Source organism: Fusarium keratoplasticum, chromosome 5 (assembly GCF_025433545.1).
Source record: "Fusarium keratoplasticum isolate Fu6.1 chromosome 5, whole genome shotgun sequence".
In the NCBI taxonomy this organism is placed as follows: domain Eukaryota; kingdom Fungi; phylum Ascomycota; class Sordariomycetes; order Hypocreales; family Nectriaceae; genus Fusarium; species Fusarium keratoplasticum.
Window position 1 is genome coordinate 2,294,523 of NC_070533.1, and position 25,451 is coordinate 2,319,973.

A 25,451-nucleotide genomic window follows, 5' to 3' on the forward strand; every position below is an offset into this window, starting at 1 on the left:
CTCGTTCTCAATTGCAACTGCTTCCAACCCAAATCAGAAAGTGACCGACAATTCAAAGTCGCATCCTCTTCTCGGGCGCCCGTGGACCCCGTGCCTCGGCACGTCTCAAACACGTGGACGCCTGCCGAGGCGGGAGTAGGTTCCATCCCAGGATGAGACCCAAGGGACAAGGGCACGGAGTACTATTTCGGACGAACATGGGGACATGAGTTCATCCGTGTCATGTCTTGACCCCTCACCTCATCTTCTCCCTCTTTCCTCCTTTTACTGTGAATCTCCCCGCGAACGACGGCTTTAATATTATATAAGTGTATCTGTCCCGATCGATCGGTCGGTCTGGGGAAGCTTGTTCTAAATCCTTTCCATTCGGTAATTTTTCGTTAGCGCACTGTACTGTACGCGACGACACGCTCCGACTGTGCCGCTTGATTAGGAGACACGCACGCTTCTGGTATCATCAGATTCATCACCTACAATCCTTTCCTTTCCTTTGCGACACTTCTTTTCTTTACTATCCGTATACCCTATCCTATTTGTTGCTTTTCTTATATATCTTACCTATCTGGACCCACGAGGCGCGCCCCTGCCAGCTGAACTGTCGCCGTAATCATCCTCTCAACCAACCACATCTCAACATAATCCACCACAATCACAATGGCTGACAACACCCCGACCTCTGTGATTCCTCCGCTGGAGCACACGGCACTGGAGGATATCCCTGCCAAGGTCGATCGCCTCAGAAAGTCCTTCAGGGCCGGCCGCACCAAGCCCCTCGAGTTCCGCCTCGTCCAACTGCGCAAGCTCTACTGGGCCCTGGTCGACAACACCACTCTCATGCAGGATGCCCTCCTCAAGGATCTCCGCAAGTGCAGGTTCGAGGCAACCTTCTCCGAGATTGACTGGTGCAAGCGGGAGTGCCTCGACACCATCAAGAACATGCAGAAATGGGCCCGCGACGAGCCCGTCGTCAACGTTCCCCTCGAGTTCCGCGCCATGAAGCATCGCATCCGCCATGAGCCCCTGGGAATCGTCCTCAACATTGGCTCCTTCAACTTCCCCTTCCAGCTCAACCTCCCCGCTGTCATTGGCGCCATCGCCGCTGGAAACTGTGTTGTCCTCAAGGCTTCAGAGTCTTCCCCCAACTGCGCCATGGTCCTCAAGAAGATCTTTGACGATTCACTGGATCCAGAGTGCTATACCTATGTCAACGGTTCCCTCCCTGAGACTCAGCGTCTCCTCGAGGAAAAGTTTGACAAGATCGCCTTCACTGGCGGCAAGACAGTCGGCACGATCATCGCCAAGAAGGCCGCAGAGACCTTGACTCCGGTCCTCCTCGAGCTTGGCGGCCAGAACCCGGCTTTTGTCACCAAGAACGCCAACCTCAAGCTTGCTGCTAGACGATTGCTCTGGCAAAAGGTTCTATGTGCTGGCCAGGTCTGCATGTCTCACAACTACATCCTTGTCGAGAGGAGCGTTCTGTCATCGTTCCTCGGTGAGCTCAATGGCCAGCTGCGCACCTTCTTCCCCAAGGGCGTCAAGAACAGCCCAGACTACACCCGTATCGTCAACATCGGCCACTTCAACCGCCTCAAGAAGATGCTTGACTCGTCAAAGGGCAAGATCGTCCTGGGCGGTTCTATGGATGAGTCTGAGCTCTTCATGGAGCCGACAGCTGTCCTGGTCGATGATATCGAGGATAGCATGATGGTGGAGGAGTCTTTTGGCCCCATCTTCTCTATCATGGCATTCGACTCTCTCGACCAGGCTATCCAGATCGCTAACCAGGTCGACCCGACACCCCTTTCTCTCAACACCTTTGGGTCTGATGCCGAGAACAACAAGGGTATGAACCTCCTGCTCATCCTTTAGCATAACACTCAACTAACCGTTTCTAGTCCTGGAAAACGTTACCTCGGGAGGTGCCACCTGTAACGATTCCTTCTTCCACAGCCAGATCCCCCAGTCCCCCCTGGGCGGTGTTGGCCAGTCCGGAATGGGTCACTACCACGGCTTCTACTCGTTCAAGACCTTCAGCCACCAGCGCGTCATCGCCCAGGTGCCATATTGGGCCGACTTCCTTCTCCGTATGCGCTATATGCCCTACTCGTGGCCACACCTGAATCGACTCAACGCTTTCGCCCCGAAGCCCGACTTTGACCGCAACGGCAACAAGACCAAGGGTCTCAAGTATATCCTCGCCCTGACCTGCGGCCTTGGATCGAGCAAGACAAAGGGCGCTCTGTTAAGGTGGGCTATCCTCGTAGCATTGGCTGCGATCCTGGAAGTTAAGAGAGGCACTGTGAGCCAGTTGCTCACACGATCGTAATTTAGTTGATTTCTGCAATTCGTCCGAGTAAAGCAAAATGTTGAACGAGAGCTTTGCTGTGTACTTTTTTTTCTTCTTTCTTGTTTTTTGCGAACACTTGTCCCGATGGCTATCGAGTTCATTGTTGGTACCTGTACAGTTTCGTTGTATAATAGCGGCAAATTGTCCTACCCATGGAGGTTTATAGTATAACACGCAGGCTGGTGGATGTCTGGCCGAGCAGGGGAGGGCACTACAAATGAGAACTTGAAAAGCTAGGTATCTTTGGTTGCACTTAATCCTTTTATTCCACCTCGTAGTCCAACATATTTTAGTGACCAGTCAAAGTTGCTGCCAGACGGCGTCCCTTGTCGCCACCCAGATACAGGTCGTCGTCTGTAGATTCCCTTGCCAGATCCACGGCTTCGCTGTAGCCCCTTGTAACCATATCTTCATCGACCTTGAGCCCGTTCTCGACAAGAGCGAGGATGACACTGCGGATCCTCGCAATCTCACGCATGGTCGACACCTCCATGGGGTCGTTCTGGCTCGAGTAGACCTTGCTGCTGACGCTCTCCTCCATGCGGTTGATGCCGGCAGCCTCAGCAGCAACGTCGCTCTCAATGTGCTTGCTGATCCAGATGTACCCGTTGACACCGAGCAGCACGTCGACCTTGCCGCCAGCGTTGGCCACGTCCATGGTCCAGACCTGCCTCTTGGCGCGGACGACACCGCCGCCTCCGCCAGTGCCCGTGACGGAGACAAAGACACCGTTGCGGAGCTTGCCGTACTTGAGACTGCGGGTGTGCAGACTAGCAGCGCCGTCCTGGTGCAGCTGCTGGACCTCCGCGACGACGAGGTCACCCTCGGCGAAAAAGCTGCGAATCTGCAGCTCGTCCGTCTCGGTGCGCTTGCGGAGGATACCGCCAGGGAGGTTGATGGCCGAGATCTGGAGGATGGCGAGCTGTGAGGCGGCCACGTCGACGCGCCAGCGCTTGGCCTGGACCTCGACGATGCGGCCGACGACAAGGTCTCCAATCTCGGGGGTGTAGCGGGCGCGCAGAGGACGCACCGATAGGAGCTTGTTTGTCTTTGTGAGGGTTCCAGCGAGGGAGGATGTGATTGATGATGAGCCAGAAGGGATGTAGGTGCCGTGTCCGCTTTGTGAAGAGGTCAGTATCAGATGAGATTTGAAGATGGAAAGGCTTACCGCATCCACTGGGGATTCGACGTTATCACGCTGCCTGGTGTGAGGATGCCATCGCCGCCAACGTCCGCGCCGCCCTCAGAATCAGAGTCAGAGTCTGAATTGGCCGCTGCCTGTGGCCTTCGAGGCGCGGGAGGCTGAGGCTTGAGGATTGTGATGGGCATTTTGAGATGAGAGGGAGTGCTGAGGTTCAGCTGCTCTGGCCGCTTAGCCAGTAGGCGACCGTAGATATACTCTCAGTATCTAGATCTTAAAAGCACAGGATGATAATCTCCTGGTGTAGTCCGTCGTCAGTTTTAGTTGTTGCTGTCGTGTCGTCGGTGGTTGATGAGTTTGTTAAAGATTCAAGGTGGGTCCTCCAGGTTGAGATTTTAGTCTTTGCTAAACGGTTTGAAATAAGAGCTTCACATGAGAGAGCCAGCAACTTGAGCGACAAATAAAAGCAAATTTGTCCCAAGAAAATTAACACTTAATTGCTAATATCAAATTATAACTTGGATAACGAATTCGAAAATTTTAATTAATACCCTTATGTGCGTTGCTACAGTCTGCCTATGATCGGCATCCACGACATCCTCATCCATCCCTAACGTCTCATCTCACCACTATTGAAGTCACAGAGAGGCTTTGCAACCTATCAGCCATCGCCATACAGAGGCTCCCACTAGAACATTCATATAAGAGCTAAAACTAGCGTTTCCTTGGGAAAGATGGTGTTTTCTCAAGACCAAATGATCAAGGATCGGTAGCTTCATGGTTCACATTACATGAAATGAGATACCACACCTCTTTAGACCGTTTCAGCCCACACCTCTGAACGCCTTCTATGCAACCAGAAAATGCTTTTGATACATCGAAAATCTCAGCCAGCACCAGTTTCTGGTCACTGATGCCCCATGAGCTCGAGAGAACGCTGCTGCAAGAGCTGCTCGCAGGGATGCCGGATATAATATACATGCTAATTCAGACGGAGTAGAGTTCGTTTCGAGTCGTTTCGAGATCGTTTCAACATCACTTGAGCGCCCTCCACAGCCCCATCCACACGAGACCGAGGGAGATGGTGGTGATGCCGAGTTTCCGGCTCCTCATACCAAAGGGGGACTTGCTCTGGAGGATCAGGGCCTTTTGCCTCTCGAGCTGCGACATTCCCGAGAAGTAGCTGTAGGCAGCGAGGCCAAAGAACGCTCCGCTGCCTACGACGGTGTTAGTCCAGTGTCCCGGCCGCTGAGGAGTCGGGGCGTGAGGGCCGATGGCAAAGAACTGACCAATGACTTTGCAGGGCAGGCAGTCGTCGCCTCGGTCCTGGCGCAGGATGTCCTCGAGCTTCTCTGGCCTCTCCAGAGTCTGGACCGTCGGAATCTTGTCATCCCCTGCCATTTCGGAGGTTTGTTGTTGAAATCGAGGGGGAGTTGGCTTTGGCGATGGAAGTTATCACAAGCTTCAACTTTTGAGAGTCGCGTGATGAGCAACGTTGATTGGACGATTTGACCTTCCGATGGCTGAGTAATCCAGGGCCAGGGTCCCAACCAGTTTCGTCATTGCCCGTCCCGCGCTGGCGCAAACACACATCAGTAGCTCTAGCTCATGCTTATCGTGCCAGCCAACGCCTGAGGGAGGTGTTGGTCGACACCATGAACGGCGTTATTGAGGCGCTGCACATTTGCGATGACAACCGGCATGTCTTCTACAGCCTCGCTTTTATCCTTCTAGCTAACGCTGTCTAGTAATCCTATCCTATCTCATACCTACGCAGGGAGGCCGCTCTCGGCAACCCATCTTCTACCCCTCTACCTAGAACATCCCTCACCGCGGCCGAATCTCATCTACCTCGCCAACACAAGTCCTCCGACCCTCGTATTTAGTCTGACCCATGCGAACCTCTTGTTCCTCGTCACTTCATCGACCGAGATCGAGCCGCTCCTCGTCTTCGAGTTCCTACACCGCGTAATCGATGCCTTCGAGGACTTCCTTGGCGCGCCGCTCCTGGCCGTCAAGATCGAGAATAACTATGACATAGTCGCTCAGATATTAACTGAGATGTGCGACTCTGGCACTATTAGCACGACAGAGCCCAATGCCCTGCGAGAAGTTGTGGAACAGGAGGGATGGGTTGGTAAACTACTAGGAAGCATCAACCTCCCTGGGTTCGTGTGCCAAATCTACGTCAAAGAGAGTCCAACACTGACAAGCTACTAGGAAAGCGCCTCTGAGCGCCAACTTCTCAAACTCGAGCTCGCCATCTGTGATCCCTTCGAATACACCCGCCTTGCCATGGAGACGAGCGAACGTGCGACACACGTCCAACGAGATGTATGCCGATGTCGTTGAGACTCTGTCGGTTACGCTCGCGCCCTCAGGAAGGCCACTTGCCGCCTTTGCCAACGGTACCATTGCCTTTACATCAAAGGTGTCAGGTGTACCGGATATCACCCTGACTCTGACGAGCCCGTCTGGAAAGCACAATCTCGGAGGCATCATGGAGTTACCAGTCTTTCACCCTTGCGTACGGCTAAACCGATGGAAGGAAAGGCCAGGAGAGCTGAGCTTTATCCCACCTGACGGAAGATTTATCCTGGCGGGCTACGAGGTGGACTTGCTACCCTTTACTAGCGGGAAGAGCGGAAGCCTAAGCTCTAATAACCTCAAACTGCCAGTCAATATGGAGGTAAAGACTGGGCTCGGGGCTACAGGATCCGATTTCGAGGTTCGGTTACAAGTCAACAAGATTCTAGGCGCACCTTCTCCGTCCTCATCAGGTCAATTTGGAAGAGGCGGAAGTGGTGGCCGACTGGGAGGACCACATCCAGGATCACCAGGAGCGCCGCTGATTGACGATCTCACCGTCACGATCCCACTACCGACAGACGTTAGGAACTTGTCGGAAATTCGACCTAGCAAGGGCGACGCTAGCTTCAACCCGGGGGAGAAGTTCCTGGAGTGGCACATTCCGGCAAAGGAGCTCTCGGGAGGGACGTGCTACTTCGGGCTCCGGTGTACCGTCGTGGGGCCGATCACAGGCGAGGATGAGGACGGATTCGACCCCAACGGTTTTGGCTTTGGGACCGACTACACGTTCGACGGACCTTACCAGAGCGTGCCGGTGGCCAAGACGGCGAAGGACAAAGAGGGCGCCAGTGATGATAGGGACGTCAAGAAGATTGCGCAGAACAAGATCCTGATGCCGACGTCGGCATCAGTGAGCTTTTCCGTCAAGGGATGGTTGGCGAGCGGGTTGAAGGTAGAGAGTATCCTTCTCGACACGCGCAAGAGTAGGGGACTGGGAGAGAGCGTCAAACCGTACAAGGGGGTCAAGTACTTGACAGTGAGCAAGGGAGGAGTGGAGATTCGGTGCTAGGCGGCGGTGTTGCAGGCGGCAGCAGACGGGACGGAGGAGCATCGGCGTCGTGGAGCATGACATGGCATGGGATGGGCTCATGATGTTGAGGAGAGCGCCGCCGGTAGAAACATGCGGATGCGGGCCAATGGCGGCACCTGGAGAGGGTGTCATGAGCACGAGACAAAAAGAAAGCAGAATGCCCCCATGCTGCATGAATAGAACGGACTAGTCTCCGAGGAAGACGGAAGAAAAGGAGTGACCCAATGCCAGCAAAGCAAAAAGCAGCCGTGGTAGATTCGTTCACATAATGTTAAACAGCCGTTGGCCCATGGCGCGCCGTGGAAATGGATCTCGGAGGAGGCGCCAAGGAGCGACGGAGATCCGAAGCCGCACGAGGTCGGGGCATCGGCTCTAAGTGTGGGGCGAGACATCCGACCGCTTGCTACTGCCGCTGCTGCGCGTCTCCAGCGGCCGGGGGGAAACTGCCTCGAGGTGCGTCAACGGCTTGCGGCTTGCGCTGGCATTGCTATTGGACGCTGTGCGTTGCAGAACATGCGCTGGACAAAAGGGACCGGGCCCCCGATTCCGATGAATTCCATGAGGTCAACGAGGTTCCATTTTGATTTTGGGGGTTGAAGAGAGGATCCGAAAGAGAGAGGAGCACCCCTCGGTTCCCCCCTGCTCCTGCCGTCAACCCCCAATCCCAATGCCGAGAGTGCTCCTTCCCTCTGGTTGCTGTTAGTGGCGCGCGAGTGCAACTTGTAAGTGACCCCGACGTCACGCAAACTGGAAGGTCCCGGAACCCAGACCCAGGGTTTCGGTTTCCATTCCCTTTTGTTGAGCGGGCTATCTCGTGACTTGCCTTTTCCTCTTTCCCCTTCCTTTCTCTTCCCATCCCTCAGCCGCTCAGGGAATTGGATCACGACGGCGGGCTTCCCCAGAATGAGAGCGTCAACCCGTGCGTCTTGACCTCTAACCCGCCGTCCCCAACGCCGTTAGACGGCCATGGAACGGCTCGCGACGACTTCGATGCGGTGCCGTCGCCCTCTCACAGGCACGAGACCGTCGCTACTATCACAGCCGCTCCTGCGACAGCCGCAACCACGGAGATGGAGGTCTACACATCGAGGCGGCACCAGGACCGCTCTCTTCTTCCCAGGCCAGGGCGTCCAACGGGTGGGCATGCTAACGCCATGGCTCGAGGCGTTCCCCTCGACGGCCTCGCAGCTCCGCGATGAGATCGACGAGTATATGGGCTACAAGCTCTCCGACATCATCCAGTATGGGCCCTCCAAGCTCCTAACCGAAACCCCCAACGCCCAGCCCGCCATCATGGCCACCTCCATCTTCATCCTCCGCATCCTCGAGCGCGAGTTCGGCTTCAAGGTCACGGACCACTTCGACGTCACACTGGGCCACTCCCTCGGTGAATTCGCCGCTGTCGTTGCCGGCGGGTACATTTCCTTCCAGGACAGCCTGCACCTGGTGCGCAAGCGGGCCGAGGCTATGTCGGAGGCGACGCGTCAGGCCATCGAGCAGTACGGCGGCGAGTACGGCATGGTGGCCGTTATTTCGCACCCAGAGCACATGGAAAACCTTATCAAGGCTATTCGCCAGTTTGTCGGCGTCTCAGCCGAGGACATGGACGATGTGCCGCCCATCGAGCAGGTGCTGATTGCAAACATCAACAGCAAGAACCAAATTGTCTTGAGCGGCAACATCGAGCGCATCAAGACCCTCATCGCCCACCTCCGCCAGTTCTTGGGCTACGATCCCCGCGCCGTCCGCCTCAAGGCCGACAGCCCCTTCCACAGCCCGATTATGAAGCCGGCCGTAACCGTGATGCGAAACCTGCTCAACGAGGGTAGCCGGGTCAAGGGTCGTGAAAACGAGGACATGGTGACATTCCCTGGCCAGCTGCCGATCGTGAGCAATGTGTCTGCGCGGCCCGTATGCTGCAAGGCCGACTTCAAGGATCTGCTAGCTCGAGGCTGCCTCGACACGGTTCGTTGGTGGGAGAGCATCAGGTACCTCGATCAAGAGGGACGGATTCGACGCTGGGTAGGCGTGGGGCCTGGCAAGGTCGGGCGCAACCTCGTCGGAAAGGAGGTGGGTATGCGCGGTAAAGATCTAGTAAAGGGAGGAGGCGTATGGGCGATTACAGACCCTTCAGAAGTAGAAGAGGTTCTAAAGGGATTAGAAGACACTGCTGGCATCATGGAAGATGACGAATATTCAGAGTAAAAAGGACGTATAAAGCAAAACGTCCGGGGATCGTGTACGAGTCTGGAGCGTTTTCATGAGGTATTGGGACCGGGCCCGAACAACGGGAGGCTTTGGCATGATTTTGGGGTTTGGTTTCTGGGTGTACGCTAGGGAAAGGCTGCGTGCAAAATACGCAACTGGCGGGATCATTGACGAAGCACTTTTATAGCATCTTTATGGATCAGATTATCCTCCCAATTATCGAGGTAGAGACGGTCATGGTATGGTCATGGCTACGGGTAGTGATGAATGAGGGTCCCGCCTCAATGTTCGGTTTCAGCCTTCCAAGGGAGCTAAACAGAGACATTTCCGACTTCAGACCTTGAAATTCAGATACCAAGTAAATGCCTACATACGCAAATAATAAGATACATCTCGCAAACGGTGAATTTATTTGCGTCCATCGGTGGCCGAGCATGTGTAAGTGGGGTTGCGCATAGACGAGCCATGAGGTTGGATGGATATGGACATCGCCAACTAAAGCTGCCAGCTTCACACCAAGCAAGCTCCAACACTCAGGCTTCACCTCTCTCAACATCCGACCTCCGACATCGCACCCCGCAACCATGTCTACCGCGATACCTTCAATCGCCTGCCTCGGCGTCATCGGCCGTAATGTGAGAGACTCCCTCAGAAGCAAATAAGCACTATCGAACTGACCTCGTTCTCCCAGAACAACCCCCTCCACATCTCCATCTTCCCCTCGCACGACCCGGCAACAAACAACTTCACCCCGATCCGCACCCCGCTCCAGTTCTCCCTCCTCCTCTCGTCCACCATCGACGTCTTTGACCTGCGCGCCCGCAACAACGCCGTATCGGGTGTCGGCCTCTCGGGCGACTTTGGCCTGCTGCACGCCGTCGACGACCGCCTCGCCGCCTACGGCTTCGAGACCAACACGGGCGTCCGCATGGTGTGCGTCGTCGACATGCGCGGCCGCCGCGTCGACGGGAGCGCACCCGTAGCCGCAGCCTCACGGGGTGCCGCGGCGGCTGGCCTGCGCGACGCCGAGCTCAAGCCTGTCTTCCGCGCCATGCAGAGCGCCTACGTGCGTCTGTTGCAGAACCCCTTCTACGACCCGGACGAGCACGCGCCCCTAGGTGGACGAGGGGGCAGGAAGATTACGAGTCGCAAGTTTGCAGAGGATATGAAGAGGATAGGAGAAGGCTGGACACCCGGCGTGACGAGTCTTTGAGTCGACTGTTGAGACGGTGTATGAGTAGACCACAAATACAACGGGGGGCATGGCGTTTGGAGTATACCATGGTGGGATATCCGGTCATAGACTACCTAGAGATCATCATGCATGTGTGGGCAGTATATTACTTTGAGAACTCTTTATACATCTCTGTTGCTTTTCTTGCATGGCTTGCATTATATGTGTCGTGTTATATGTACCCAACTTGCTTCTCTCATATACGCCCCCAGACCATGAGATGCTGAGTCGTTCTACGGGCTCTTATCGTTCTCAGTCTTTAACTGCTCCACGCTCCATTTCGATAAGCCAGCCATCTCGTCAACCTCCAGGCTCTCACCCATTCCCTCGCCCATGCTGAGCCTGCTGGCACCAATCTGGTGATCAATGCGCTGAGAGACAGGACCGCCCTCCCAGTGCCGAGCGTCGACGGGGAGAGGCTGCCACCATTCTCCCGTCCTCGCGTGCCATTGTGCGCTACACAACTCCCACAGGCGAGAGATGGCGCGCTTGTATGCGAAGCGCTCGTCTTCTCCGGTAAAAGCACTCGTGTTGCTGAAGTTGACGGGCTTCTTCTGCAACCCAAAGTCCGAGTCTTGGTCTGGGTCGTAGGATGATGTGCTCGACTTGGTGTCGTAGTAAGCGACGTTGGGTCGGAAGGGGGACATCTGGTCCTGGTAGACTTCGGCAATGGTCTCAGAGTATAGATCATCAGGCTCATCAGAGTTCCCAGGTTTTCCAGATGCCGAGCTCTTCTTCTTGGGGAAGAATAGAGTGTCTGGTGGGTTCCGAGCCCTGATGATCAGCTTGCACCGAGCCTCGTACAAGGCATCTAAGAGTGTGATGAACCGCCTGGCTTCGTTCTTCTTCTCGTGTGTCAGAATTGGAACGTTGTCGATGATGAATGTGTGGTATGTGGAAGCCATTGTGATGTAGTCGGCAGGCCCAAAGGACTCAGCGAGCCTCTCGAAATCCCAGTATACATATCCGTTGTAATGCTGAGGAGTCTTGATCTCTCTGCCGTACACGACCACGCTCGATGGCTCCCAGGGCAATGGCTCAGGTCCAGACCACATAAGTGCTGCTTGTATCCGCTGCTGCCAAGAGCCATCTTCGTCAGTCGACAGGTAGTAGTTGACCGGTTTCTTGATGGCTTGGTCGGGCTTGTCTTGAACGACCTCCTCCACTGTCGTCACTTCACCCTCGATCGCATCTCCGGCCAAAGTCACAGGCGCTTCGGTCTCCTCTCTTCTCCGCCAGTCTCGAGCCCCCTCCATCTGCCAAAAGTCACACCTGGCTTTCAATACCTCGAGGAAGTTGGCAAAGTCGCTGGTTGACCCGTACAGCTCGCCTCGGGCCCGGACCGAAGCCCCAAAGAACTTGCGAATGAGGCCCTTGGACGGGGCAGGCGTATAGTCAACACCAGTAGCGTTCTGAAGCTCTTCTGGCATGCGGTTCGAAGATGCGATGAGGACGCCACCCAACTGGAAAAATGCAATAAAGAGGTGGTTGAGAATCTTGCTGGCGGCCCTATCTGGGAGTTGGAACTCGTCGAGGAACAGGATGGGAGATTCGTCGACGAGTTTCTTGGCCACCCACAAGATAGAATAATCGCTCTCGTTATTTGTATTTCCGAAGTGTGATTTCCGGTGGTGTTCGAGCTGCGAAATGATGTAGAGCATAAAGGTGTTGAAGTGCCATCTCCGCTTTCGCTCCGTGGGGAGGCCATCGGCAAGCAAGTCGAGAAGCATCGACTTTCCAGTGCCTACTTCGCCCGAAAGAAACAATCCCTTGGGAGAGTCAATCTCAATAGCAGTCTCATGGTTGGTGAGAACCCGAGTCAACGCCAGGCTCTCTCTCCCCTCTGGTGTTGTTAGGAGATGCTTGAAGAGCGGGTTGCGCCATATTGAGTGATTCCGGAGCGCGAGAATGTTGCCGTCGTCTTCATCTTGGTCATTTTTCGGCTCAGTGAGACGAGCCACCTCTCTTAGTCTCTGACGGTACTCAGCCTGAGGTGAGTAGTCCTTGATGCGGTGGTAGATCTTTTGTAAGTGCCAGGCGAGACGATGCTGAGCCGGGTCCGGGGCGTAGAGACCAGCCGCCACGCGAGTCTGATACTTGACCAGCGGATCAGTGATAACGACGGCGGTCGAGAAGCGCCTCATGTTTCAACGCCGGTTTTGTCAGAGGTGAGTTATTTGATCTGCGGTTTGCCTGGCCAAGGTAGACATGGCTTGGGGGTCCCGGAACCCCCTCCGAAAACGTGATCGGTTAGATCCGGATTGGGAAATCAGGAACAAGAGGGCGGTTAGTCAATTCAATTGGTGACGAGTCCAGGAGGAGAGTGGGCGTTGATCGGAGTTGTCGACTTGAAGTTGTGAGGCGAATGAAGCGTCGAGCGTTGTAACTGGCTGATCTCGTGAATTATAGGCCCGAGGTTATCAGATCTTGAATGCGGCGGAATACATCATAGATTGTGTCTAGGCCAAGGTCGGACAATTAATCCGAAGGTCCTAGGGACAGTCACATAAGAAGAAAGAATTCAGCCTGCCCTGCCTAGACATAACAAGCCTCAAATGAAAGAAAGTAGTCAAGCCAATGCCCAACAAGAGTTGCCTCTCGATCTCGAGTGAATGCACTGGATGAATCAATCGCTGACGGCTTGTCGGTTCTGTCGCTGACTTGAGGTATCGATGAGCCGAAAGTACGCAGGGATCTGTCAACCAGAAGCCTTACCCAGCCTCAGCTCCGACTAAGGCAAGGTACCGCAAGCTCAGAGGTACCTCCGCACAGAGGCTCTTCACCACGCGATCTGAGGTGGGGCAGAGGCTGAAAGATACCGGCTCTGGTTGGTACGTGCGCGACTGAGCAACGGGAGCTTTCAAGGGGTTTCTAGGCATTGCCAGCTCAGCGCAGCATCTCTAGCACCTCCCCAGGAGGCACCCAAGACCGCTTCCGGCCAATCAGAGCGCGCCAGACCTCACTGTAGCTAGGCGACCGCCCTGTCCTACCCCCGTACTGGGTTGCTATTCGATTGGCTCCTGGTGCACGCTTCGTCACTGCAGTGCCTTCTCAGGCTCATCCCAGTTTTCCATCGACTTTTTAGCTCCCCATCATTCAAAGTCACCGCTCACAACGATCACGGTCCTTGTCACGGTCATCCTCACGCGGCGAAATGCCTCTATGATCACGAGGCTGATTCCATCGCCATCTCCCTCGACACGTCCCGCGCCGCACTCAACCGCGACATCCTCCTTTCACGACATCAATACTCACCTATAGACGAAGACCCTGTTCGCGATCCGCCCAAAATGTTTTCCCCGTCTGTCGCCGAAGGTGGCCCGGCGACGGCGACTCGTTCACGCCGCCGCCAGCGCCCCTTGAGCTCTGAGAATCTCGCACAGCAGCCAAAGGCGAAGCGACCGCGGATCCCGCTGACGGAGCAGACTTTTGTCAATCCTGACGTCCCGCAGCAGCAGCAGGAGATGATCGAGGTCAAGACCGACAAGGTCGCGACTCTGCCTACGAAAAACAACAACATCGAACCCGCTGAGAGCCTCAGCCCCGTCCTGCGCAAGGAATTGAATGTCCGTGCCAAAAAGGCCAAGCATGGCGACCGTGCTGCCAACAAAGGCGATGGCAGTCTTGTTTTGGTAAGGGCCAGACTATTGTTCTCTTGACGCCCCCAAGCTGACCATCCCGTATAGACAAGTACAAATGCATATATAGTCAGCAAGCTTCCAGCTCTTCCCGATAAAACGCGCGGTGACTGGTCAGGTAGGTTTTTGCATCGCCAGCACCTTGCTCAAGTATTCGCTCACTCTCGTCGTCATAGGAAACCAAACCGCCGACATCTTTTCCTCTGGATATGCCCTCAGCCTTTACCCTGCCCATGCCCTCGTTTGGCCCTACACCTCGACGTCGCAATCCCCCGAGACCTTCACATTTCAACTACCTTCAGCATCTAGACCGAACGATCCCCTTCCTGTAGGATGCCTGGTGTCACCCTCCGCCGCGTCGACGGAACCTGGCCTGGTCGTGGTCATGGCCGGGAGCGGCAAGGTCGTCTATTGGGAGTCCATCTCGAGCGCAGCTACCTTTGCCTTTATCAAGAAGGATCGTTCTGGTGTCGAGTACACAATTTCGGGAATGCAATCCGGAGAAACGGTCGTCGCCATTACCAACGCCGAATCCGCCGGCTTCATCCTTACCTTTAATTCTGGACGTCTCGCGTACATGAACGTGCGCGACAGCTATGGACGACCATCCATCTCGGTCCAGTTCTTGCGCAGCAGCCTCTCGCCCACATCGAGTGGAATTTTTGGCAGCATCCGACATGCCTTTTCGCACCTGTCACTTAAGGGAGACATTGCGGCAGTCCGCGCCGACCGATCTGCGCGCATGGGCGAGAGGAATATTGTGGCGCTGACCGGAAAGGGACGTCTTCACGCCTGGAGAGTCCACCGAGGAGGACACAACGAAATCATTGGGGAGGCAGATGTACGCGAGAGCATTATCGATGCGCTCCACGAAACCGACCCTGCCTCTCGAGAGTTCCCTGAAGAGTCTTTCGAGGCGATTGACTGCACCTACGTCCCTAAGGGTCTGGAGGCCAAGTACCATGACTTGAGCAGATTGAGCGAGGCCATGGCAACTGACGACACTTCGGTGCAACATCTTCTGATCCTCGTCAGCCTAACCCAACGAAGCACGGCCCGCTATGCCCTGGTTGAAGCTATTCTGACACCCAGAGATTGCCAAATCGGCATGGTCCGTCCTATCACCTCCTACACTTCCCCGATATCATTCTCCGACATCACACCTGCGACACGACCCCGTCTATATCTCCCTCGCCCGGCGCTGGTCGCCTTCGTTGTCTTTGACCGCGCAACCGTCATTGCATCAATCGCTATCCCACCACAATCCCCCGACTCCCAGCTTCAATCCGACAGCCACGTGCTCCCTGCATCCTTCGAAGACGTTGTTGACTTCCGTGAAGACGATGTACACGAAATCATTGGCTCTGGGTTCGAGGAGATGGCTGCGGTGTCGAGCCACGACGACAACCGACTACATCGTCCCAAGACCAAGAACCCGGCAGTGGTTCTGATGGTTCGGGGCGCTGGTGTGGTTCGAATTGTGACGACTGACGTGGACAAGTTTGCTAGTGACCAGCCACCAAAGGTGTCGGCAAAGAGCAAGCTTGAGCAGGCAGTCTTCTTCGGCGTGAAGCAAGATAACCCTCTGATCTTCGACGGCCGACAGGAAATCAAGTTCTCCAACGAGGAGGTTGCCCAAGCTGCTCTTGAGATCAGCCACGAGATTCTGAGCTCAAGCACACCATTTATCTCAACCCTACCGGCTTCCCTGGAGGACAACCTACGCGCCAGATCGAATGCGCTCGAGAGGTTGATGTCTCAGCTCAGAATCTTTGGGGCAGACCTTGACCGTAAGACGCGATGGAACCTGCTCTACAATGCTGAGAAGATGCATGTGGCTATTCTGCTCTGGAAGCGTCACGAAGCTTTCACTGCAGCTCGTCCTCCACAAGACAAGAAGAGTCTCATCGGCTCGATAGTCGAGTTTATTCACCAGGACCAGAAGCACAACCCCGTTGCTAAGATTGGCGAGGTTGACCGAGTCCGCCACTGGTTCATCAACGATGTCTTCCGTCTCGAACTCTTTGTTGCTTGGGCATACGAGGTGATCAAGACCCTGTACAAGGACCACCTGCTCGACGATGCCAAGGTCAATGTCATGATTTACGAAGCTATCCAGGTCAACACCTGCACGCACGTCGCGGCTCTCGATTTCCGAAAGAACAACCTCAGTTTCTACGGACTAGGATTCGAAGAACTCCGCATGGGTATTCTACGCGACGGTTACGAGGATCTTCCTGAGCCTTGGACTGGCTGCCACTATGTCGCAAACAACCTCAAGCGCCTCGTTGATCTCTCGGACCAATGGGTTATGAAGCACCTGGGCGCAGACGAGTCTGCCAAGGGATCAAACCAGCCAGACCCCAAGATCATCGCCAAGATCTTTGAGGAACTCCCTACCGTCACCGATGGAATGCTCACCTCTGTGCTGGAATATGCCCGTTGGGCTTCGACAACTCCCGATCAGAAGACCATGTCCCAGCACTTCGTCAAGGTCTATCAGACAGACCGATTCGAAAAGCCCCTTGCCTTGGCGCGATCAGGAAAGTGGGAAGAGGGTGCGACTATCGCGGAGAAGCACGAATGCCTTCGCGCACTGTCGGTCATTTTGCTGGATCACATTCAAGAACTCGAAGTTCGACTCGCTGAGCCTGGAATTTCTTTGTTGGAAGCGCAAAACCTTAAGCGGCTTAGGGAGAGCAAGAAGGCCAAGCTGGAAAGCAGCTTTTCCAACTATGGCCAGGCATTTGCCTTCCCAGCGTACGAATTCCTTCTTCAGAAGCACGGTGTTGAGTCTGTTCTGGAGTTCGATCTGGATAAACTGGGCTTCAAGACACAGTTCCTCCGCAGCAAGCCAGAGCTGGCACGAATCTCATGGATCAATGACGTGACCCAGGAGAACGATGTTGGTCACGGCGCCGATACTCTTGTGGACCTGGCTCTCACCAAGGAGCAACAGGTGTGGAACAAGAAGATCGAGTTGAGTCTTGGAAAGCTGGCTCTTCTGGCCGAGATGGAACAGAAGGAGCTCAGCAACAACACCTTCAAGGTCAACTCTGACGAGGCGCGTGTTGACGAGAAGCTCAAGAAGGTTGACAAGGAGTTGATCGCTATCAAGATTCAAGATCAACTCTACAACCAGATTCTTCCCAGCACATACGATGCCGTGGATGATGCTGCTGCCCTCAACTTTGCGATGGAGGTTCATAGCATGAACATTCCTCGCCGTCAGAAGGCACAGCATCAGATCTTTGAGGACGGCATCAAGCGCCTCCTCAAGCACGAGGCTCTGGATGCCATGACCCTCATCGACTTGCTCACCCTGGTCTCACTCAGACCCGAGTCGCGAGAGGAGACTGCTCATCCGTTCTGGCTGGCCCTCAAGGTGGCTGAGAGCAGCTGCCACCGTGACGAGGTCAAGGAGGCCAAGAGGCTCATCTGGAGGCGGTTGTTTATCCGTGACGACTGGGCCAAGATCAATGATACCCAGCTAAAGGATGACCGCGAGGTGGTGGAGAGGCTAGCAGATACCGAGCTGTATGCCATGTTCGTGGACTGCATCAATTTCCGTAAGTCGAATACCTTGATTCTAGATATAGAATTGTTACTAACGTATACACAGAGGATGCACGAGAGCCCTTCCGGTCTCTGTCGCCCCAGGAGGCCCTGGGTTCCTTTACTGAGAACCTGGACCGCCGGTTCCGTGACTTTGATACTTCGTTCCGGGCGAAGCTGATTGATGCTATGAAGTATGAGGATAAGCTCCTTCATCAGTACATCGAGAAGAACAGGCTTAACGAATGGGCTCGCACCACCCTTGAGGCTGCCCGGGCTGAAGTCGACAGTAACATGGACGACGCAACCAAGAGTGCAGCTGCTCCTCTGGTTCTCGAGGGTGACTCCAAGGCTGGCTCTCTCTTTGAGAACGCTGGCAAGCCCAACGGACTGGCCGGAGGAACCTCCATCTTTGCCTAGACTCGACCTCAGAGAGGTGGCATTTCATTCCCTTGTCTCATTTTCTACAACTATTCACGGCGTGTACTATAAACCAACGGCGCCCACGAACCCGAGGCGGGCTGCCCACGACATCAGCACAACAGGCGTACACTCATATCACTTTCGGACCTACTCCTCCTGGACCTTGAACACAAGCTACAAGCAAACATACACGTGTGCAGAAAAAAAAAGGGGGTATTTTGGATTGGCGGGGAGAAACAAAGTGGTATGGTCTTTCTGCGTTCAGGGAGGGGGAAGGCATATGTCTTGTTAAATTTGATCCTTTTTTTCTTCTTTCATGTTAAAGTAAAGTCTTGCGGGAAGGGGGAGGTTGAATGGTAGCATCCATCGTTTTCTTTTTGATTTTGGGAATGGGGGGTAGGGGTTTACTGGCTTTACTCGCCTCCTTGGGGTGAGAAAGGAAAGCGGTTTTTTTCTCGCTGTGTTGATAATAAAAAGAGATTCACGCTGAGCATGCTGGCTGTTGGCATGCGGTTCAACTATTTTATCCATTCCTTTGGTTTCAGTGATTGTTGTGGCATAGGATGGTCAGAGACTGAATTTGAACATCACGTGGAGGGAGACTCGATGGACAACAATCCATATTCAGTGACAGCACTTGATGCAATCTTGATCATTTCGGCATTATGTACATAACCCATACGCCACATCATAACCCCGGCACCCGATTCCATCTTGTATCGGGTCCGACATCACTCCTTTTTGAACCCCCAGCCAAGACCATATCATGCAGGGAGGGAGGGAGGCAGCTCTGCAGGCGATGCCCAATCCAAAAACCCGAAATTCATACTCATCCTCATTCGGCCACAAACCGGAGCCAGCTCGGCCGGGGGAGACACAGAGATGGGCTCCAGCTACGCAGCCGCGATATAGCACCGCCAAGATTCGCACGTAGCCGCCCGCGCCCACAGGGCAGAGGACAGCTTGTCGAGCGCGGGTGGGGCAGAAAGGAAGGGAAACGAAGAAGAAACGCGGGGCTGCTTAACCCTGCATCTTTCTTCGCTTGCCGACCTGGGCGGAGAAACCAGTCTTGATAGCAGTGACACTTCGTCGGGAACCGCAGTTGTTGCAGGTGATGAAGTACAGACGGTTCTCTCCCTTGTTGAGCTCTGTGTCGGGGGACTTGCAGGTCTTGCAAGTGACGTATTCGACTGGAGAGCATGTGAGCAATGGACCACAAAAGTGAGAAGGCTCATAGACTTACTGATGTATTTTCGGACAACGTTCTCAATCTGCTTCTGTTGGAAACGACCCTTGATAACCAGTCTTCGGCTACCGTCGACGGAACCGCTGGTACCCAACTCGGCAAACAGGTAGGCGGTGACGTGCTCCTCGGTTCGCTTCATGCGCTTGCAGATATCGGCAATGTTGGCAAAGACGGTTTTTCGGTTGCCTTCGCGCATGCACTGGGGAGGGGGGATCTTGTAGCTCTTGGTGCCGCTGATGGCGTGGTCGGGGTTCTTCTGGGCGAGCTGGCTGAAGAAGCGCTGGAGCAGCATGCTGTAGCCAATCGACTTGGTCTCGTCGTGGGCCCAGATGCCGGTGCCCTCGTCCATGTCACCCTCCTCAACCTCCTCGGCAGGCTCGTCGTCCTCCTTCTCGAGAGCCTCGAGCTGTTCGGTGAACTTGTCCTTCTCGGCCTTGGAGCTCTTCTTCTTCTTCTTCTTCTTGAGGGTCAGGTCGAGACCGCCATCCTCAGCGGGGGCGGCATCATCCTCGGCGGCGGGGGCGGGGGCGGCGTCGTCCTCGGCCTTGACCTTCTTCTTCTTCTTCTTCTTGAGCAGGGAGAGGTCGAGGCCACCGTCCTCGGCCGGGGGGAGCTCCTCGGCGGCTGGGGGTTGGGAATCAGTAAAGGATTCAAGGGCGGCAGAGAGCGGCGGCGTACGAGGCGTGTGGGACTGGGCCGTGTCCTTCGTTTCGTCGGTAGCGTTGACCATGGTCACGGAGCCGTCAGCGTCGACTACGACTTGTTCGTCGGTAAAGGCGACTGATTTGCGGGATTTGCGTTCGGGAAGAGCCTGTAAAGCAAGAGAAGGAGAATTCACGTTAGTATAGATCGCGGTGGAGGTGGAGAGTGGATGTGGTGAGGTTTGGTTGTGTCGTGGTGGAAGACAAAGGTTGGTGGAGAGTGGCGGTTTTGAAAATGTGACTCAGTGGAATCAAGTCATAAATGTCAATGTCAACCCGCCGGCTCTCCCCCCAGAAATTGGTGCAGAACAGTACGGAGGTACTTTCGCACTTGGTGTGTGCAGTTGCAGTGAGTGGGCAGCAAAACGCAGAGCGCAGTGACGGTGGGGTAAAGCTGATAGGGCGCTGGTTTTTTTTTTTTGGAGGGGTAGAAAGCCCAGAGAGGACAGCCCTTGGGGCTTTGACTGGGGTGCTGGGGCTTGCATGGATGGAACTGGAAGGATATGGGCGTTGTAACTCACCACCTCGCCATCCATGGTTGCGTGAGGCTGCTGCGCGCTGTTGTGCTGCTTCTGCGGCTGGCGGCAGTTGTTCCGGATTTTTGGTTGTGGTGGTTGTCGCAGCCGGTCTTGTTCCTTTCTGGCCTGGCCTGGTTCAGATCGTGGATTTGAGCGACTGTCACGACTGTAGTCTGATCGCTGACTTGTTGCGCGCCGTCGCTGCCGTCGCTCAGAGCGTCTTGGGTGAAGCTTGTTGCGGGTTTATGAGTGCAAAGGGAAGTGAGTCGAACGTCATGGGCGGGCCGAGTGAGCCAGATACCTTAGGTACCTATCTCCAGCGAGGCGCAAGCAGGCCAGCCGGCGATAGTGTCACGCGCTATATCACGTGATGTCGGACTTCGGAGCCAATCACCTCAGTGAGGTACTACTGGCAGCTCCTCTAGCTAGCTCCGGCCCCGATGCGACTCCGGCCGTTGACGACTCCTCGGCTGTGACACGGGCATCTCTTTGCGCAATACCTTCCAAGTTCTCGTTTCGTCGTGTTTCAAGCATTTCGGGACTCGTACCAGCTTTGTTTGAAACGGAACCCCCGCAAAGTTGCTTCCCTGTAGCTTTGCTTGGCTCATGACCAAGGAGCTAGCAAGCTACCATCGTCCGAAGCAACCCGTGATCCGAAAGCCCGCCCACCCTCAACCATCGTAGCTCACCTCGACACGGCCTTGACATCTTCATTCCTTCGACCGCAATCCTCCCTTGCGTCGATCTTCGGATATACTCGATACGATCTCTCCCTCATCTCGGACCGCAACCGCCAACATGCCCTCCACCGAATCCCTCGTCGACCTCCATGATGCGTCCATCATGGAGGACAAGGATGATCTCGACTCTCTCCCATCTATATCCACAAGCGACATCTACTCTGACACATCCGACTCGGATGCTCAAGCAGAGTGGGAGCGCAGTCTTGAGCAGCTGCAGCTCATCCTGACCATGCTGGTCGTCCCTTGGATGGGCAAGTACTTTGGCCGGAAGTTTGCATACTGGAGTAGGTCCCCGATGACTTCTACGACGCCGATGAAAAAGATCACTAATGAAGTTCTTCCTAGGTTGGTCGCGATACATGGAGTGGGTGCACAATGTCGACATCCGATGGACAAATAAGAAGGCCTTCAAGGCGGCGGGAGTTGTTGAAACGGCGGCCACGTTATAGACGACATGAGACCTTAAAAGATGAGGGCCTGCGCTGGGCGGTTTCAAAGTAATTCTCGCCTTGTTTGGAACATGCATGGCTTCGACACGGTGTTTAGGTATTGGTTGATATGGGTGCGGTTTAACAAATAGATGATTGGGAACTCTACATCCGTTGACCATGGCATTGCACGAAGCTCAGGGAATGGTCAAGGGTTATCTATCATGGCCTTGATGCAGATATTGATACGGCTGATGACATCCTATGCCGGATAGTGACACATGAAAGCAGTCATAAAGTCAAATTTACTACATAATCATTACCCATCGTCCAACTCCTAGGCTGTGCATGCTTCTCTCCCGGCTTTTGTTACAAAAATTATCAACATGTAAAGATTCCTGCTATAATGAGGCACATCCAAAAGGCCTCGCTGCTTCTGGCATGCATGGCGCGATCCATCTCTCGTCCATCATGATGAGTGGTCCTGCTCATCTATCCTGTAGTGGGCGTACATGCCCGTTCCGAGCAACCCCGGACCAGTGTCACCGAGTGCCTGCAGGCATGTCGTTCCCTAGCTAATTAAGCTGGTCGATGATGGATGCGTCAAGCATCCATACCCGCTAGAGAATGCGCACGTATGTTCTTGGCGGCGCATCACTGTATTGTTGTTTGGCTGGTGTTGAGCCATCCATGTTGTTGGCTTAGACACCGATCTGGGACATGCTTGGCCTTGAGCCACGGATGGAGCCATAGGTGCTGCGAACGTCCCTAACGGTGAGGAACAGGCTGCCACAGAAGGATCCGAAGAGGAACCACATGAAGACGGTGCTGGCCTGGAGCTCACGACAACGCTTCTCGTCGCTGCCAGAACCCCACGCGATCCAGTCGCCTGGCAGAGCCTTGGGGTTGATGTCTCCGCAGTCCACAACACGCAGTTTTGCTGCAAGAACGATGGCGGCAATAAACGTGAAGAGAACGACACTGCCGTCGAGGACCAGTTGTGCGACAGGCTTGTCGAGGACCGAGGCAAAGAATGAGCCGAGTCCAATAATAGAGACAATCCAACAGACAGCAGCGACGAACATGACAAAGTTGACGGCGGCAGTCGCTGTGCCAGCGGCATCAATGTTGGATGCGATTACGTTGCCGGTCACAGCTGTCAGCAGGAGTGTTATAAGTAGCTCGAATCCGCGAAGGATCATCTTGACGAGGTTGTACCGCATGATGGGCAACGGCTAGCGGGTTCGCAAGCTATAAAGGGAGCTGACAAGATGGCAACGGCAGCACTGGGGCTGCCAGAGTTTAGGGGCTGCAGGAATTCGAAAGCGTCGGGGTCACTTTGACGTGGTCGTTTCGGTGGTGTGTAGATGTGGTGGGCGAGCGATGACGTTGGTGAGGCTGGTGGTGATGATCGACAGCAAGATATAACAATTGACTGTGATGGAGGAGCTTCCAAGAAAAGATGACGATGTAGCTAGTGAGGCTGCGACTCGGTCGAAGGAAGAATGTGGAGATGGTTTAACGGGATGATGGGATTTGGGACTGGTAAATGACTTGTTGGTGATGGGATCGTGGTTGAGCGCCTGCGCATTGCCTGAGCAACCGTGGATAGCTTAAAATGGCAGTTGAGCCAGGGTCAGAAAGTGGAGGGGTTGATTAGACCCGCGACCACGACTACTCTTTTATAACGCCTGGCTTCGCTTTCCCTGCACTCATTAAAAAAGCCCCTCTCTGGAACTCTTTCGATCAGGCGCATTCTAAAACAGTCTTTGTTTCTCCATCTTGATTTTTTGTTCTGAAGACAGGTTCCAGTTGACTCGGGATGGCCTCAGTTGTCTTGCGTGGCCAAACAGCACAAAGGGCCGGCAACAGGCCGCATGTCCGTTGGAAAGACAACAGGACTGCTCCTCGGCAATGCAACGATAGGCTGCCGTTACTTGGTGAACGTCTATGCATGCTTCCCTCTCGTAACCGCGCGCGCATTCGCATTCGCCGCGCAAGCTGCTGAGCCATTGCCTGAGATTTGACATGAGTTGATGTGCCCATGTGCCCCTCCATGCTCCTGCCCTCTCATGGATTGCGTTGGCAGGTGGACCAGCCAAACCCCGGAAATGACAATGACGGCGCTTGCTGAAGCCGCCCGCTCCTGCCCTGCACCGCACCAGCAACAGGGGTCCCGTCCCTCCTTCCCTTCCCTCTGGGTTCCTCCTCCTCCGTCCGCACACAGAAGCCCCCTCCCCCTGCAAGTATGCCATCGATCCCGTGACCTCCTTCTCCATGGAACTTGAACCTCCATCCCAACAACTTGGCTGCATTCCTCATCGTCCATACCTCCCATCTTCTAGAGGGCTTCGCAAGGCTTGATTAAGCCTTGGTCAAGCATTCGCCAAATGCTCTCGCACGGCCGTCGCCGGCGCCCCGCCGCAAATTCACTGAATCGAATTGCTCCCTCCCCCGGAAGAGGCACCAAACTCGCCAACTGCCGTGCGCCATCCATCTCTCTGGGTCTCGTCGAGCCCACGGACAGCTTCTGCCCTGTGTAACCATGCATACCTGCATACCTGCCTGCCTACTGTTCCTGCTATCCTCAACTTTCTCTTCCAATCACCTTGGCGACATCTCCGCGGCTCCCAGCCCTAACAGGCGCCAGAAACTCTGGCCCTACCAGTGCCATCTCTCGACTCGGCCGGGTCGAGAATTGTCGTCAATGGAATGGGGTTGAAATGGCACAGCCCCCAAGCCTCCCCCACCAATGAGGCCCTATGGCATCCAATTCTCACGATCCCGCGTCACATCGCAAACTCTCTCCCGGATCCCTGGTTCGCTTCTCACGTTAAACTTCCATGAGAGGAACGAATCCGTCTAGACGGAACTTGCCTCCCGACCCGTCGGCTCCGGGTGTGTTGCGTGTGCTTGACATACGCAAGCCTCGCTCAACTCGAGAGTTTCCCGTGTCATTGCCTGCAGCTGTCAAGTCAACAAGCTTCAGGGCATCCAACGACGGTCCCGCGCTTTCCAGGAGACTTTGGCTCTAACTTTTCCATCCCCAGCTGAAGGCGCCTGTCACGATGATTAGGCTTTGGTGTATGTGCTGGATGGTTCGTCTGCCGGGTCGGCCGGAGCTCGCCCAGTCAACCTTATTGCTGTCCCCCAGCTCGGGTTGCGCCAGTCTCAAATTCCTGTCGCGGCTGCTTTGCCCCAGCTTGGCAGGCGAAACAACAGATCCCAAGATCAAGCATTTGAAACCAGGTGCCTGTTACCCGCGGCCCGTCACTCGAGTCAGGAACGCTGCAAAGAGTTCTTTGTGTCGTTGCCACAGGCCGCAATTCGACTCGGGGATCGACATGTTGATTGTGTCCCGTCTGCCGGATCGTGATGCCGATACTGGGCCGGGATCAAACTTGACCCCGAGAATAGGGATGCGGTGAAGATTGCAAGAGATGGTTTCACAGAAATGTCGGTCTGCAAATTCTCATTGTGGCTAGACAAGGCAATGTCAGAAGACACGCCCAGCTCGATTTGGCAGAAACAATGACGGCTCCATGACTTTCATGGGCAACGCCCGTAATCTGTCTGGGCGCCATGCCTTACCCACACCATCCTCGTCTCCTCTTTGAGATGCCGAATCCCACATCTCTAGAGGGTGCAGTGCTCACCGCTCCTGAGCCCCATTGGACATGATGACCCTTGTTGCAGCTGTCAGTGTCATCTCGTTCCCGCTCGAAATCGGAGTTGCTGGATAGATCCGCTGTCAGTGATGGACAGGGGTGTTGAAGAGCCTCATTAACCACAAGGGATGTAACGTCAATGTCGAAATGTCTTGCAGAGTCAACATCACGACAGCTTCTTACATGGTCAAACACTTCAGA

The 25,451-nt window shown here is 54.8% G+C and overlaps 11 protein-coding genes across 11 annotated transcripts; 6 read left to right on the plus strand and 5 right to left on the minus strand.

The window, feature by feature from the left end:
• Positions 1–654: 654 nt before the first annotated feature.
• On the plus strand, positions 655–2,326 carry NCS57_00734000 (Aldehyde dehydrogenase; the record flags this gene model as incomplete). Its single annotated transcript, XM_053057194.1, has 2 exons — positions 655–1,843; positions 1,896–2,326. 2 exons carry the CDS (start codon positions 655–657, stop codon positions 2,324–2,326), a joined length of 1,620 nt encoding a protein of 539 aa, XP_052913389.1.
• A 310-nt stretch (positions 2,327–2,636) lies between these two features.
• NCS57_00734100 (ECR1-N domain-containing protein) lies at positions 2,637–3,676 on the minus strand (the record flags this gene model as incomplete). The annotated part of the gene is made up of 2 exons (XM_053057195.1): positions 2,637–3,465; positions 3,516–3,676. 2 exons carry the CDS (start codon positions 3,674–3,676, stop codon positions 2,637–2,639), a joined length of 990 nt encoding a protein of 329 aa, XP_052913390.1.
• Positions 3,677–4,523: 847 nt separating this feature from the next.
• On the minus strand, positions 4,524–4,889 carry NCS57_00734200 (uncharacterized protein; the record flags this gene model as incomplete). Its single annotated transcript, XM_053057196.1, has 1 exon — positions 4,524–4,889. The coding sequence occupies one exon, from the start codon at positions 4,887–4,889 to the stop codon at positions 4,524–4,526; it is 366 nt and encodes a 121-aa protein (XP_052913391.1).
• Positions 4,890–5,143: 254 nt separating this feature from the next.
• NCS57_00734300 (MHD domain-containing protein) lies at positions 5,144–6,867 on the plus strand (the record flags this gene model as incomplete). The annotated part of the gene is made up of 3 exons (XM_053057197.1): positions 5,144–5,187; positions 5,237–5,656; positions 5,709–6,867. The coding sequence occupies 3 exons, from the start codon at positions 5,144–5,146 to the stop codon at positions 6,865–6,867; spliced, it is 1,623 nt and encodes a 540-aa protein (XP_052913392.1).
• A 987-nt stretch (positions 6,868–7,854) lies between these two features.
• Positions 7,855–9,093, plus strand: NCS57_00734400 (PKS-AT domain-containing protein; the record flags this gene model as incomplete). Its single annotated transcript, XM_053057198.1, has 1 exon — positions 7,855–9,093. One exon carries the CDS (start codon positions 7,855–7,857, stop codon positions 9,091–9,093), a length of 1,239 nt encoding a protein of 412 aa, XP_052913393.1.
• Positions 9,094–9,530: 437 nt separating this feature from the next.
• Positions 9,531–10,309, plus strand: NCS57_00734500 (uncharacterized protein; the record flags this gene model as incomplete). The annotated part of the gene is made up of 3 exons (XM_053057199.1): positions 9,531–9,534; positions 9,598–9,731; positions 9,788–10,309. 3 exons carry the CDS (start codon positions 9,531–9,533, stop codon positions 10,307–10,309), a joined length of 660 nt encoding a protein of 219 aa, XP_052913394.1.
• Positions 10,310–10,563: 254 nt separating this feature from the next.
• On the minus strand, positions 10,564–12,474 carry NCS57_00734600 (uncharacterized protein; the record flags this gene model as incomplete). Its single annotated transcript, XM_053057200.1, has 1 exon — positions 10,564–12,474. The coding sequence occupies one exon, from the start codon at positions 12,472–12,474 to the stop codon at positions 10,564–10,566; it is 1,911 nt and encodes a 636-aa protein (XP_052913395.1).
• A 1,146-nt stretch (positions 12,475–13,620) lies between these two features.
• On the plus strand, positions 13,621–17,943 carry NCS57_00734700 (uncharacterized protein; the record flags this gene model as incomplete). The annotated part of the gene is made up of 4 exons (XM_053057201.1): positions 13,621–13,962; positions 14,017–14,086; positions 14,145–17,537; positions 17,591–17,943. 4 exons carry the CDS (start codon positions 13,621–13,623, stop codon positions 17,941–17,943), a joined length of 4,158 nt encoding a protein of 1,385 aa, XP_052913396.1.
• Positions 17,944–18,966: 1,023 nt separating this feature from the next.
• On the minus strand, positions 18,967–20,429 carry NCS57_00734800 (EIF2B-5 domain-containing protein; the record flags this gene model as incomplete). The annotated part of the gene is made up of 4 exons (XM_053057202.1): positions 18,967–19,136; positions 19,190–19,816; positions 19,871–20,003; positions 20,415–20,429. 4 exons carry the CDS (start codon positions 20,427–20,429, stop codon positions 18,967–18,969), a joined length of 945 nt encoding a protein of 314 aa, XP_052913397.1.
• A 780-nt stretch (positions 20,430–21,209) lies between these two features.
• NCS57_00734900 (uncharacterized protein) lies at positions 21,210–21,603 on the plus strand (the record flags this gene model as incomplete). Its single annotated transcript, XM_053057203.1, has 2 exons — positions 21,210–21,438; positions 21,500–21,603. The coding sequence occupies 2 exons, from the start codon at positions 21,210–21,212 to the stop codon at positions 21,601–21,603; spliced, it is 333 nt and encodes a 110-aa protein (XP_052913398.1).
• Positions 21,604–22,283: 680 nt separating this feature from the next.
• Positions 22,284–22,805, minus strand: NCS57_00735000 (MARVEL domain-containing protein; the record flags this gene model as incomplete). The annotated part of the gene is made up of 1 exon (XM_053057204.1): positions 22,284–22,805. One exon carries the CDS (start codon positions 22,803–22,805, stop codon positions 22,284–22,286), a length of 522 nt encoding a protein of 173 aa, XP_052913399.1.
• Between the last annotated feature and the right edge of the window lie 2,646 nt (positions 22,806–25,451).